The 12,235-nt window shown below is 43.9% G+C and overlaps 1 protein-coding gene across 1 annotated transcript in view; it reads left to right on the top strand.

Annotated features, from left to right (window-relative positions):
- Nucleotides 1-8,548, top strand: part of LOC131456610 (leucine-rich repeat-containing G-protein coupled receptor 5-like) — a 29,867-nt gene extending 21,319 nt beyond the window's left edge. Inside the window, exons 12-20 of the mRNA XM_058625089.1 lie at nucleotides 205-270; nucleotides 547-618; nucleotides 2,132-2,203; nucleotides 2,872-2,997; nucleotides 3,584-3,738; nucleotides 3,970-4,053; nucleotides 4,140-4,383; nucleotides 4,460-4,614; nucleotides 5,216-8,548. Coding sequence (XP_058481072.1) covers nucleotides 205-270; nucleotides 547-618; nucleotides 2,132-2,203; nucleotides 2,872-2,997; nucleotides 3,584-3,738; nucleotides 3,970-4,053; nucleotides 4,140-4,383; nucleotides 4,460-4,614; nucleotides 5,216-5,916 — 1,675 coding nt within the window. The 3' untranslated portion in view covers nucleotides 5,917-8,548. The remainder of the gene's footprint in view (nucleotides 1-204; nucleotides 271-546; nucleotides 619-2,131; nucleotides 2,204-2,871; nucleotides 2,998-3,583; nucleotides 3,739-3,969; nucleotides 4,054-4,139; nucleotides 4,384-4,459; nucleotides 4,615-5,215) is intronic.
- The last annotated feature ends 3,687 nt before the right edge of the window (nucleotides 8,549-12,235 follow it).

Below are 12,235 nucleotides of genomic sequence, written 5' to 3'. Positions count from 1 at the left end.
GTAGATAATTCACTAACTAGCTTAGATAGATAGTATAGATAATTCGCTAACTAGCTTTGATAGATGGTAGACAATTTGCTAACTAGCTTAGATAGATAGTATAGATAATTTGCTAACTAGCTTAGATTAGATAGATAGATCGATAGATTAGCGTGATGTGTTCAGTGTGTGTAGTAATTATCAGCGCTCTCTCTCTCTCTGCAGGGACCTCTCCTATAATCACATCCAGACTCTTCCCAGCTTCTCCGGGTGTGAAAACATCCAGAAAATGTGAGTTTCACCTTCACTTTCACTGTTTAATTGAACGTCTGTGTCTCTCAGTGTCTCAGTGTCTGTGGATCAGAAACAACAGAAACAACTCTTACAACCAGCGTAAAGACTTATGTAACCGTTACCATGGTGACCAATCAAGTGCAACCAGCTGTGCATCATGGGAATAATTAACATCGTTATGGGTCCGTTCTCAAAAAAAGAAGAAGAAAAAAAGTTGTAAAAGTGATTGATAAATGTGATGTAATGGTGTGTGTGTGTTTGTGTGTGTTTCAGAGATCTGCACCATAATGAGATAGAGGAGCTGCAGGAGAACACCTTCCACGGTCTGACGTCACTGTGTTCTCTGTAAGTACATGTACACACACACAGACACACACACACACTGCTTTCATTATCCCACTGCAGTGGAAACACACTCACAGATGCAGGTGGTCTCTGCTCAGTGATGCGTGGAACAGGTTTGAGGACACACACTAGTGTCCTCAAGTCATCTGGATTCCACCGGGAACAGAAACACATGTCACACACACACACACAAACACACACACAGAGTTTTAAAAAAGAAATAAAGAAATAAAGAAAGAATACATTCTTTGAAAAAAAAAAGAAGAAAAAAGCTGACACTGTTAAAAATGAAGACATCGCCTCTTTGGCTCCGTATCTGTCGCTATTATCTCCGCTGTTATGTGTGTGAACCTGTGGTATGTACGTTGCTACGGTGATTTTATTTATAAAATACTGAGTTACACGCTGACTATTAGTTAAACCTAGAGCGCACATTATTACAAGTTCCAAATGCAATGCACTTCTTTGTGTTTGCGTTGCCCAACTGTCACCCTGGGAACAGACACAAAATGGTGGCACAAACTTGTTTTTTATGTCCTAGTGAGGACACATCGTAGACGTCATGCATTCCTAACCGTAACCATGACAACTACGTGCCTAACCCTAACCTTTGACCGAATCTAAACCCTAAAACCAGGTCTAACGCATGAAAAAACCCTTTAAAGTTGTGAGGCCCAGACAAAATGTCCACAAATGTCCACAAAGATAGGTTTGTAAGTTTTTTGGACCTTACAAAGATCTAAATGCAAGTACACTTTGGCTGTTGTGGCGGCCAATGCGAGGGAACCCAAAACTGATTTCAATTCTGAAAGTTTTTTTGGGGGGGTTCAGATCCCACAAAAGGACATAATTGTATTTAAAGGTCCAATGTGTGAGAATTAGTGCCATCTAGTGTTGAGAAATGGAGGTTCACCGTATGGTCACCACTTCCTTCCTGAAACGCTTCAGGGAACTCTTTCGATGGCCTTCACAGAGCCAGAAACGTCTCACGCTCTGGCCACGTGGTTTGTCCATGTGAGCTCCTGTAGAAAGATGGTGACACGAGATGGCGACCAGTGTTTCTATTTACATCGGAACCGAGAGTCCCGGCGGCGTTCCTGTATGAGTTCCGACTACCTATGAGACACATCGTTCCTCTAAGGCTTTAGAAGCCAAACACATGTTTTATTCTGGAGTGATTATACACTTACTTTATGGGTTATTTTGCCAGTAAACCCTTTAATGTGAGTTCAATACAATTAGAGATGTACTAGAATTACTTTTTTACACATAAAAACATCTGAAAGTGCGATGTGTCGCTCAGCGGTGGAAGAACTCGACGTCCCTGTGATCAATTCTCTGATCTTTTACAGTTCTATCTCTTCTGTTGTTCACTTATTTTAAATGGAAGCACGTGCAGCCGCTGACAGCCCACAGGCCGGCGTTCTGCGTTCACACCTGCTGTTAGCATCTGTTCCTGCTGATGTTGACGCTGAACATGAACATGTCTCTGTCTCTGTCTCTGTCTCCGCAGCGATTTGTCTTGGAACAGCCTGTCGTCAGTGAAGCCCAACTCTTTCTCGGCTCTGCCCGCTCTGACCAAACTGTGAGTAAACGGCAGAATTGAGCTAAACAAATTGCGAGGACGCGGCCGCTGTGTCAAACTCGGGCGCTGCACACACGTGTGGAAGAAGCTGTTGCTGTGTTTATGGAAAACCTTGTGAAGGAGATTCTAAGGGGGGAAACTTAGACATCCCGTGTTTGTCACTTTCAGTCATTACAATCCCGTTTTCTTCGTCCTATTCAAGAGATTAGTTCACATAAATGTCCCCCCCCCCCCCCATGTACTCATAACATCATACGTTCACAGAGTTTTCCAGAGTTTTGTGTTCATTCTTTAGTGAATGCAAACGTAATATGTCAGAATTTTGACTTCTTTAAATTGTCTATGAAAACGTTTTCTCATGGATTAATTTCCGCAAATAGATAGATAGATAGATAGATAGATAGATAGATAGATAGATAGATGATTTGCTAACTAGCTTAGATAGGTAATTCGCTAACTAGCATAGATAGATAATTCGCTAACTAGCATAGATAGATAATTCGATAACTAGCATAGATAGATAGATTATTTTCCGCCCTTGTTTTCATTTATTGTATGATGTAAACATTTCCCCAAAGCTAGCTTTGAACGCCAAACATGTAATTAAAAACGCAAGAATCTTTCTGTTTATCGCAGTTTTTTTGTTTCTCATCTCTTTTTTTCTACAGCGATCTGACGTCCAATCAGCTGTCGTCTCTGCCTCTGATTGGTCTGCAGAGTCTAACTCACCTGCGATTGGCCGGAAATGATCAGCTGATGGAGTTAATGCCTCGAGAGGACCTGCCGCGAGTCAGGTGAACACACACACACACACCGTGTACCTGACGTGAGGCGGTTTATGTCCGCGACCACATGTGTGCGCGATATTGAACCCACAGTCTGTAAATAAACACAGGGGGAAAATGACTTACACAGTTTCTTGTTAATCCACGGCTCGCGTACCATAACTAATACATGGAATACCAAACAAAACGTTGCCTGATGTGATGCCGCACGGACCTTCGACATGGCTGCCGCTGGGGGGGGGGGGGGGGTGTGCGGGTGATGACATCATCGACGGCTCTGGCCTCCTGCTCGGAAACAGACATCATATGTTTTTTTGACACACACACACACACACACACACACACACCTCCATCACTCGTAATCCAAACACTGCAGGGGGTGATTTTGCGGAATTTTCCTTTAAGTGGAATTTATAACACACACACACACACACACACACTGTGTCCTCAGGTCTAATCTGTCTTCATTATGTGTGTGTGGAAGTATTTACAGGGACATTCCAGTGAACAGCAGGTGTAGTAAAAGTGAATTATCCGAGTGTTTGAATGTAACCAGAAATGATGCTGGTGTGTGTGTGTGTGTGTGTGTGTTCAGGGTGATGGAGCTACCTTACGCCTTCCAGTGCTGTGCCTTCATCTCCTGTGAGAGGAGAGGAGGAGGAGGAGGAGGTGGAGGTGGAGGTTTGTCCTGGGAGAGGGACGAGACGGCCGACTTCACTGGGAGAGACAGCGCTGACGTCTCCAGACAAGGTGAACTGTGACGACGACAACGAAAGCATGTCAATGAGATTATCACCAAACCGAACCGGAGACAGACTGGGGACAGACTGCGGTAGAAACCCGAGACAAATTGGAGACAGACTAGAGACAAACTGGAAACAGACTGCCGACTTAAGTGGACAGAAACTGGAGACAGACTCGAGGAGACGACTGAGAGACCCAGACGACGGGTGAGTGTTAACTGTCTCTGTGTCTCTGCAGTGGATCAGGACTGGGACGATTTCCTCATGGACTTTGACGAAGAACCGAAACCTCAACACTCGGTCCACTGCAGCCCTGCACCAGGTAACACACACACACACACACACACACACTGAGTCACTGCCTGGAGCTTTAGCGCCACCTACATTTTGGTATAAATGTCCCCTCAGGTCCGTTCCGTCCCTGTCTCCACCTGCTCGGCAGCTGGTTGATCCGCGTGGGGGTTTGGCTCGTCGCCACGCTCTCGCTCGTAAGCAACAGCCTCGTCGTGCTGTCTGTCTTCTGTTCCCCGGCCACGTTGGTCACGCCCCCCAAGCTGCTGATTGGCCTGCTGGCCCTGGTGAACGGCCTGATGGGAGTGTGGAGTGGCTGGTTGGCGGCGGTGGACGCCTGGACGTTCGGCAGCTTCTGGAGGTACGGAAAGTTCTTCGCAGGAGATCGTACCACAGTCTTATATCATATATTAAACGTGTTTGTTTGTTTGTCGCAGGTTCGGGGCAAAGTGGGAGAGCAGCTTCCTGTGTCGGCTCAGCGGCTTCCTGTGCGTGTTTGCGTCGCAGACCGGCCTCTTCCTGCTCACCGTGGCCGTTCTGGAACGATGCCTGGCCGCTAACGTGCGACGCAGCAAGACTCTTGAACACAGAGGTGAGGAGGTCGGGTTTTTTGTGGGTATGTTTTTTTTTTTTTGGTTTGTTTGTGTAGCTCCACCTCCTCACACAGGGGGCGCTAACAGCTAAGATTTGTTTGTTACTTACGGTCAGATCCCACACATTCGTGTCGGACAGTTTAGCTTCTCTGCTCCATTTACAGAGTAAAATAAAACCAAGATGGTTTTCAGAATTAATCTAAGGCCATTCTAGCACTTCTAGGCTGTATATTTAAAAATCAGTTGGGTTTTTGAGGTTTAAGTTTGAACCTGCCCCAAATTTAATGGGTGTCTACTTTGATACACACCTTTCAAACCACTTAATTTTGAAATGTTTAACTCGGATGAAAAATGTGGCTAATGCGATGTCATGTCAAGTCTCTGAAAGATCTGAGAAATTCTCCTGATGTTCTGACGTTTCAGAAACAAAGAACAAAAACTAAAGGAGTGAGATTCTGAAAATATGTGCGATAATTGAGTCAAGGTTTTGGTCGCAGTTTACAAGAAGAAGAATGTACAATTAGCTACAGTTAGCGACAATGTAGAATTAGCCAACTCACGAATTCCGCTTTACATTTTCTAATTTCACTCTCTCTTCAGGTTGCTGCTCGTCTCCGATCTCCCTCCGCCTCTCCATCTTCCTGTGCTTCCTGCTGGGTGTGGCCGTGACGCTGCCCCCCCTGGTGGCCACACACAGTAGCAGCTCCCTCTGCCTGCCGCTGCCTTCCCCCTCCTCCTCCTCCTCCCTGGCCTTCTCCGTCTCGCTCGTGCTCCTCGACTCCCTCTGTTTCCTCGTCATGACACTCGCCTACACGCGTCTCTACTGCCGCGCCGACAAAGCCCCGCCTCCCTCGGAGGAGGAGGCGGCGCTGACGCGACATGTCGCCTGGCTGCTCTTCTCCGACTGCCTCCTCTACCTCCCGGTGGCCTTCCTATCCTCCTCCTCTCTGCTGCGCCTCCCTGCCGCCGGACCAGAGGCGGCGAAGGGGATGTTGCTGCTCGTGGCGCCGCTGCCGTCCTGCGTCAACCCGCTTCTCTACCTCCTGTTCAACCCGCTCGCCAGGGAGGAGCTGGCAGCGCTGGCCAAACGCACCTGTGGGGCTGTGCCGAGGAAACACTGGGGAGGAGGAAGAAGACCGGTGTCCATGACGATGGATTCGACGTACGACGAGGACGCAGAGAAGCAATCGTGTGACTCCACTCAGGCGCTGGTGGCACTCGGAGGCACAAAGGGCGAGGAGGAGAGAGGAAGAATAATGAGCGAGAGGCGACACTCAGTGGCGCTTGTTCCACATTATTAGACTCACACACACACACACTGATATGACTGAGTGGCAGCACATGTAGCAAAGGACGGTGAAAGAAAAACAAACGCCATGAACGCAGCGCGAGTTTCACTCTCTCTCCCTCTGTCTTCTTTTTTTGTGTTTGTTTGTTTTTAAAGTCGAGCAGAAGTTGATCAGAAACAAGCTCCGCTCTCCATCGTTTGACTCTGATTGGATTACACGTCGGAGGACACACCCACTCGCGCGTGCGATGGTTGCAAACTTACACAAACTTCAGTATGACAAACGTGAGAGGACGCAAATATTCTGAGTCGTCAAATTTCCCAATTTACCATCGTTCTGGAAATTCTAGCTGTCGGTCACACTGAACTAAGCTTTAGCGTGAGCATTAGCGAGAAGTAGCTGGTAGCCCAAGTAATAAACGCAAACAATTAGTGACCACAATCCCACGAGAATGCGATTAAACGTAAATGTTTCGTGACCACAGTCACGCAAGAAATACGATTAAACGTAAATGTTTCGTGACCACAGTCACGCAAGAAATGCGATTAAACGTAAATGTTTCGTGACCACAGTCACCTAAGAAATGCGATTAAATGTAAATGTTTCGTGACCACAGTCACGCAAGAAATGGGATTAAACGTAAATGTTTCGTGACCACAGTCACGCAAGAAATGCGATTAAATGTAAATGTTTCGTGACCACAGTCACGCAAGAAATGGGATTAAACGTAAATGTTTCGTGACCACAGTCACGCAAGAATTGCGATTAAACGTAAATGTTCCGTGACCAAAGTCACAAAAGCAACGCGAATAAAAGTAAATGTGACGCGAGTACGACAACGACGACTTACGAACACGACTTGAAACATTTTTTTCTGTTCAGTGTGACTGCACCTTCAGATATTCCCGTGGCTTTTATTTTGAAATATTTCATGCTTTGCAGTGTTGCGTTACTAACCGTGCGACCAAATGTTGCAGCTGTTGACTGTGTGTGTGTGTGTGTGTGTGTGTTTGCGAGCGTGTGTGAAAAGTGAGGTGCCCGTGTGAGTTTCGTCACCGAGCCTCGAACCGAAACAGGAACCAGACTCTTACCGTATGTTCAGAAACACAACAGATCCTTCACTTATTTATTTTCTCGTTAGTGAAGTAAAAAAAGGTTTCTACAAGGTCATTTAAAAATAAATAAATAAATAGAGAAATCGGATCAAACGGACTCACACCTCTGTGAGTGTGTAGTGTGTTGTAATAACTGTGACAATCATGTGTAGACTGTGAGAAATGCCTTTGAAAACAATGTTTGTGATGTTTGTATATATTCTCTGTTTGATGATGAGGACGGAGCCCGGGAAGTTTTTCCTCTCTTGGAACGTTTTAAACGTCTGCATGAGTCTGAAAAAGTGCTGCATGAACTTCGTTCACATCCAAAAAACTGTGTTTGTGAGACTTTAGCACAAACACGATGGACGTTTCAGCTGGAGCGCCCCCCTGGAGTTTGTAATTACAAGTCATCAAAACTCCTTCAGACGGTGCGCTCCATTTACACTGGATATTTGGAGCTGGAAGAGAAGTTATCTCTGAGTTGACCGCGTTCCAGTTGAGAAGATAACGCGGTTCTACTTGGTATTTTTGCGTAAACAAATGTCGTAGCAACATCGTAGCAACATCTAAAAAAAAAAAGAAGAAGAGTACTTGAAACAAAAATGACGGAAGTGCAGTCATCTTGGAATCTGGACTTTTCGCATTGTAAATCCGACTTTAGGCGTTCCAATTGAGTATTCCGACGAGGAACTCGGAAATTCTGATTCCTGCCTTAAGTTTGAAATTCAAGATGGCTGCTCTGAGTGTAAAAGTGTAATTTTTACAGGTTTTGTTTAAGCATTTTTGTGTCATTTGGCTCTTTTTCAATGACCCATGTCTTTTTAGGGATTTTTCAAAAACTTTCAAGGGCCTTGAATTTTTTTCAAATTCCCAAACTTTCAAGGATTTCAAGGAAGCTTCCCATGGGTCATCAAAATCCTTTTAAGTTTGTACATTTTAATTTTTTTTTTACAAGCCCTTAAAGGTAGCTCCCCAATGGTCCTTCATAATCCTTGAAAGTTTGTGAATTTGGGGGGAAAAAATCAAGGTCCTTGAGTAGACATTGGCCATTGAAAGTGCTGGAAAGAAGTTCCTCGTCAGAGCAGGTACTAACAAAAAACCCACCGCGCTAGAACTCTATTCTGGAAAAGTGCCTAAACGATATGTTGCTACACAGTTATTTTATGTGTAAAATACCAAAGTAACGCGTTCATCAAATGGAGCAGATTAACCTGGAGGCGACTGGAAAACACCAGGGACCCAAGTTCCACGTTCAAGGATTCATCCACATCTCATGGTTTTCTTCTGACACGTGACCAAATACTATGTTGGATCCTCCATGAAAAGAGCACATGTATTATTTTGGACTTCTAAAAACATGGTACATGGACCGGACTCTGACACCGACTGTGTGACAGTTTTAACTGCTGCAATTCTCTGTGACCAGCACTTAAAAATCATAAAAACAAAAACATAAGCTTTTATTTTTTAATATTGTTCATCTTCATTTCTGTTGTAAGCTTTTGTTATTGTAGTTTGTAAAAAAAAACAAAGTGGATGTAACTGCACTGAGTCGTCCGTCTCTGATTTTTGCTGATTACGTCGAACAAAACATTTTACATTTAAGACAAACACCGTAATCAGCTGGTTAGCATTGATGCTAAATACTTTTTACATCATTAAAATGCCTTTGTTGCCACATTAGAGTCACGTTAAACAAACTCTTACCCATCTCATCAACAAATTGTTAACGATTGTTTTACTTTAGTTAGCATGCTAAATTGTTAGCCAAACTCCTTCCACACCTCGTTCCATGAAGAATTTAGCTCAGAAGCTAATTTGCAAACTCTTGTCTAGTTAGCACAGGGTTTACTTAGCTGTCAATGCTAATATAGATTATGTGAGATTAGCACTTGGTCAATGTCAACCTTAACTCTGTGTTGTGGCTCTATGTTGATGCTAATATTAGCTGTGAATATGTTAACAGCAACGTGTTGCGGCTTAGAGCCATTTGTTCAATGTTAATAAGAGAAAAGACAAGATTTACAGATTCATTTTGCATCATAAATATGTTTTTTTATGTTGTAAATTATACTCCATATCAAAACAAACACTTTTACTTTGAAATGGTCTGCAATGTCATCCCCACCCCGGCCTCCTCCTGAACTAGAAGTTCACAGGTCATTCTGAGTTGGAGGCTCCTGCTTTAATAACCAACAAAAGCGCTCGTGACGTATTAAAACCCCTAGCTGTCACTCACTCGTGCTAAAAAAAAAAGATGGGAGGCTGAATTTGAACAATTACACTTTGCTCCACAGCAGACAGGGCTGTGTTTTTGTTTGTCGACAGCGCTGTGAAACTCATTGTTCCACATCAACACACCCTCTAAGGATCTTAGGATGGCGGTACATCGTCAGTTATTAGCCTGAAAATCGTAAATGCCAAATGTCACTGGTGAATCTATTGGTACATATTAGTAAATACTGGTGGTTCTGATAATCATTATTGGTATATGTGTTGCTGGAATGATACTGAGCTGTATTTTCAGGCTCCAAAACCTCATTGAGTCCATGTCCGTATCAACACATTTGACTCAGATGAGATTCAATGATCAACAGTCGCGTAGTTTCTTCAGCACGAAGAGATTTCCCCTCATCTGTGACTCAGCGAGGACGTCGGCTCAGTCGCAGTCGTGACGCCGCGTTCGCACTTTTGTCTCGGTGACATTTATAGAAACCTCCGTTTAACTTTTGTTGTGTTTGTGGCCCCAGACGAACAAAACCAAGCCGAGGTGAGTCACACCGAACCTCCTCTAAATCAATCGCACAATTACCCAGAACAAACCGTGACGAGCCGGCGCTCTGACTCACTTGTTCGCTTGTGTTGTGGTGAATTTATTTCACGTTAATTACCTTCCATGACTGTACGAGCGAGCGAGCGAGCGAGCGAGCGAGCGCTGCAGCGGGGGGAGACACTGGAGCTCTTTGTCCCACGTCTTCTGAAGCTGGTGAACGCTCAGATTCTTAAAGAGTTAAGAGTTTCATTTGATATTTTAAACAATAGAAGCACTCTTTTCCTCAAACATTCCACTGCTGTTACTCGGCTAAAAGACGTGTTAATGAATGGAAAAGAACGTTTCAATTAATGACATGTGAGTCACTTGGACCATGTGGGACCTACTATTAGTGGACAGTTAGCAGTAGCATTAGCAAGTGTTTACATCCAACATCAAACTTCTGTCATTTACTCAAATTCTTTTAACATACGTGGACATAAAATAAAATGTTTTATAACATTGTTCCCCCATTTCTGTCACTTCTATATGTCCACTGACGTTAGCATGCTAACTATAGCCTTGGTGCATCTCATCACAGCAGCATGCAGTATGCAAAAACTAGTGTGGTGTTGCCTACATAGCTTGATCATTAGCTTTAGCAGCTGTTTACTTACTAAATTACCAATCGTCAAAGTAAGTTCCGGGTCATTCTTTCTACAAAGGTTTTTTTCCATTTCTGTCATTTCTGTCATGGTGGAAACGAATTACCAAGCTAGTTGGGATTAACGTCGCCAATTACTTCCAACTCTTTACCAATGTTTTACCCCAAACTATGAGTATGAAATCACAGTAAGACGTGGTTATGATTTGTCCTCCATCTTTACAATCTCAGGAGTAGTAACTTCCACAGGCAGAGCATCAATGACTCTTCTTCAGTTACTGTTTTTGTTGCTATCAAAAATACCAATAACTCAACATATTATGACAAATCTTAATAAATCAGAGCTGAACTCTCCTCAGTAAATCTGTGAAAACTTGCATAACCACGTGTGTTTATAGAGAGCAGGTTGTAGTCGGATGTAGAATCCAGGTCAACGAGCAGAAATTCAGCAGTGATAAGGAAGACAATAGTGTGTGTGTGTGTGTGTGTGATGGTGATAAGATAAGAGCAGACAGACGAGTTATTGTCAAACTGAAATTATTTCCTTTTTCTCCCTGTAATGATGCCACATTAACACTCTGATTCTCCGAGATCAGAGAAGCAGCGCCACAAAGTCGGACGCTGCAAAGATCAACAGGAGCTGACCCTCGTTGGCAGAAGTTGAGTCTTCACAACAGTGACGTTTGACCTCTGAAGGTCTCTGTGGTTTCCCTGAACCAAGGTGTGAGCAGCACATCCATAAAGCGTGAGGGTGGAGCCGCTGTTAATCACAGTAATCCCAGCATATTGGATCGCTTTCATTGGTTCTCGCCGCCACAAACAGGGTTCGCCCTTCTTTGATAACGCTCTTACTCATCGGCTTGTAATGTTTTAGTTTTTTTTTTCTTGTCAACTCAAGGTCACCTGCTGGTCCTCTGATCCAGAGGGTCCTCTCCAGAAAAAGGACTAAAGTTGCATAAAAGAAAGTCCGATTTTTCTTTTGTCACCCATGAAAGGAACCACTGTCTTTATGGATTGTTGACAGCAAGGACATACCAAAGTAGACATTGGCTAATTCTTCTTCATATTGACGCCAATAAAACAGAGATTTTTACAAGTGGGCAACAGCACACTACCAAAACAATCCGGCCATTTATCAACCACTTACTTTATCACATTTGGAATCTGCTGGTAAGAATCTGTTTGGGGGAGTTCCCTGGAGTCAGTGTTAAGATTGAAGGATTTCTTGCGGACAGATCAATCCTGAGGAGAACACAGGCTACGTCAGCCATGATCAGACTGACGTCACCTCAGATTGTGACGAGCATTTTGCCAGAGCTGAAACATAGAGTCATCTGTCTATGATCTTAACTTGTTTCCTTAGATCCTGGACGACACAAACTCTCTAGAATGATCTGTCCCCACCGGCATCTAAGGTCGGACAGTGGCAAATTAGGAAATATTAGGACCTGAAGTTAGTTGTTTGAAAGAGAGGGCCAAAGATTAGAACGTTCCCCTCACAGAAGAATGTAGGGGTTTCATTTCATAGCAGTCTCTCATTCGAGCTTCAAACTACACAACAATTCTCCGATCTTGTGTTTTTCCATCCTAGAAAATATTTCCAAAATCAAGGACCTGTTTTAAATTTTAGGGACCCCTGAAACTATTTGATCTGGTCTTAATCTTTAAACCCTGGAGTCCATTCAAACCTCTGGTGCTGGACCTTTTAACCAGAACTTGACACCTGTTTAATCGATTTCACATAGGCTCCCTGTTGCTTTTTAGGATTGATTTTTACAATTTTATTGGTTACAAACCCATCTCAAATCTTTTGATACC

The sequence above is a fragment of the Solea solea genome, chromosome 3 (genome assembly GCF_958295425.1).
Source record: "Solea solea chromosome 3, fSolSol10.1, whole genome shotgun sequence".
Lineage (NCBI taxonomy): Eukaryota > Metazoa > Chordata > Actinopteri > Pleuronectiformes > Soleidae > Solea > Solea solea.
Note: the sequence above shows the minus strand (reverse complement) of the source record. Positions and strands in the feature narration are given on the sequence as shown.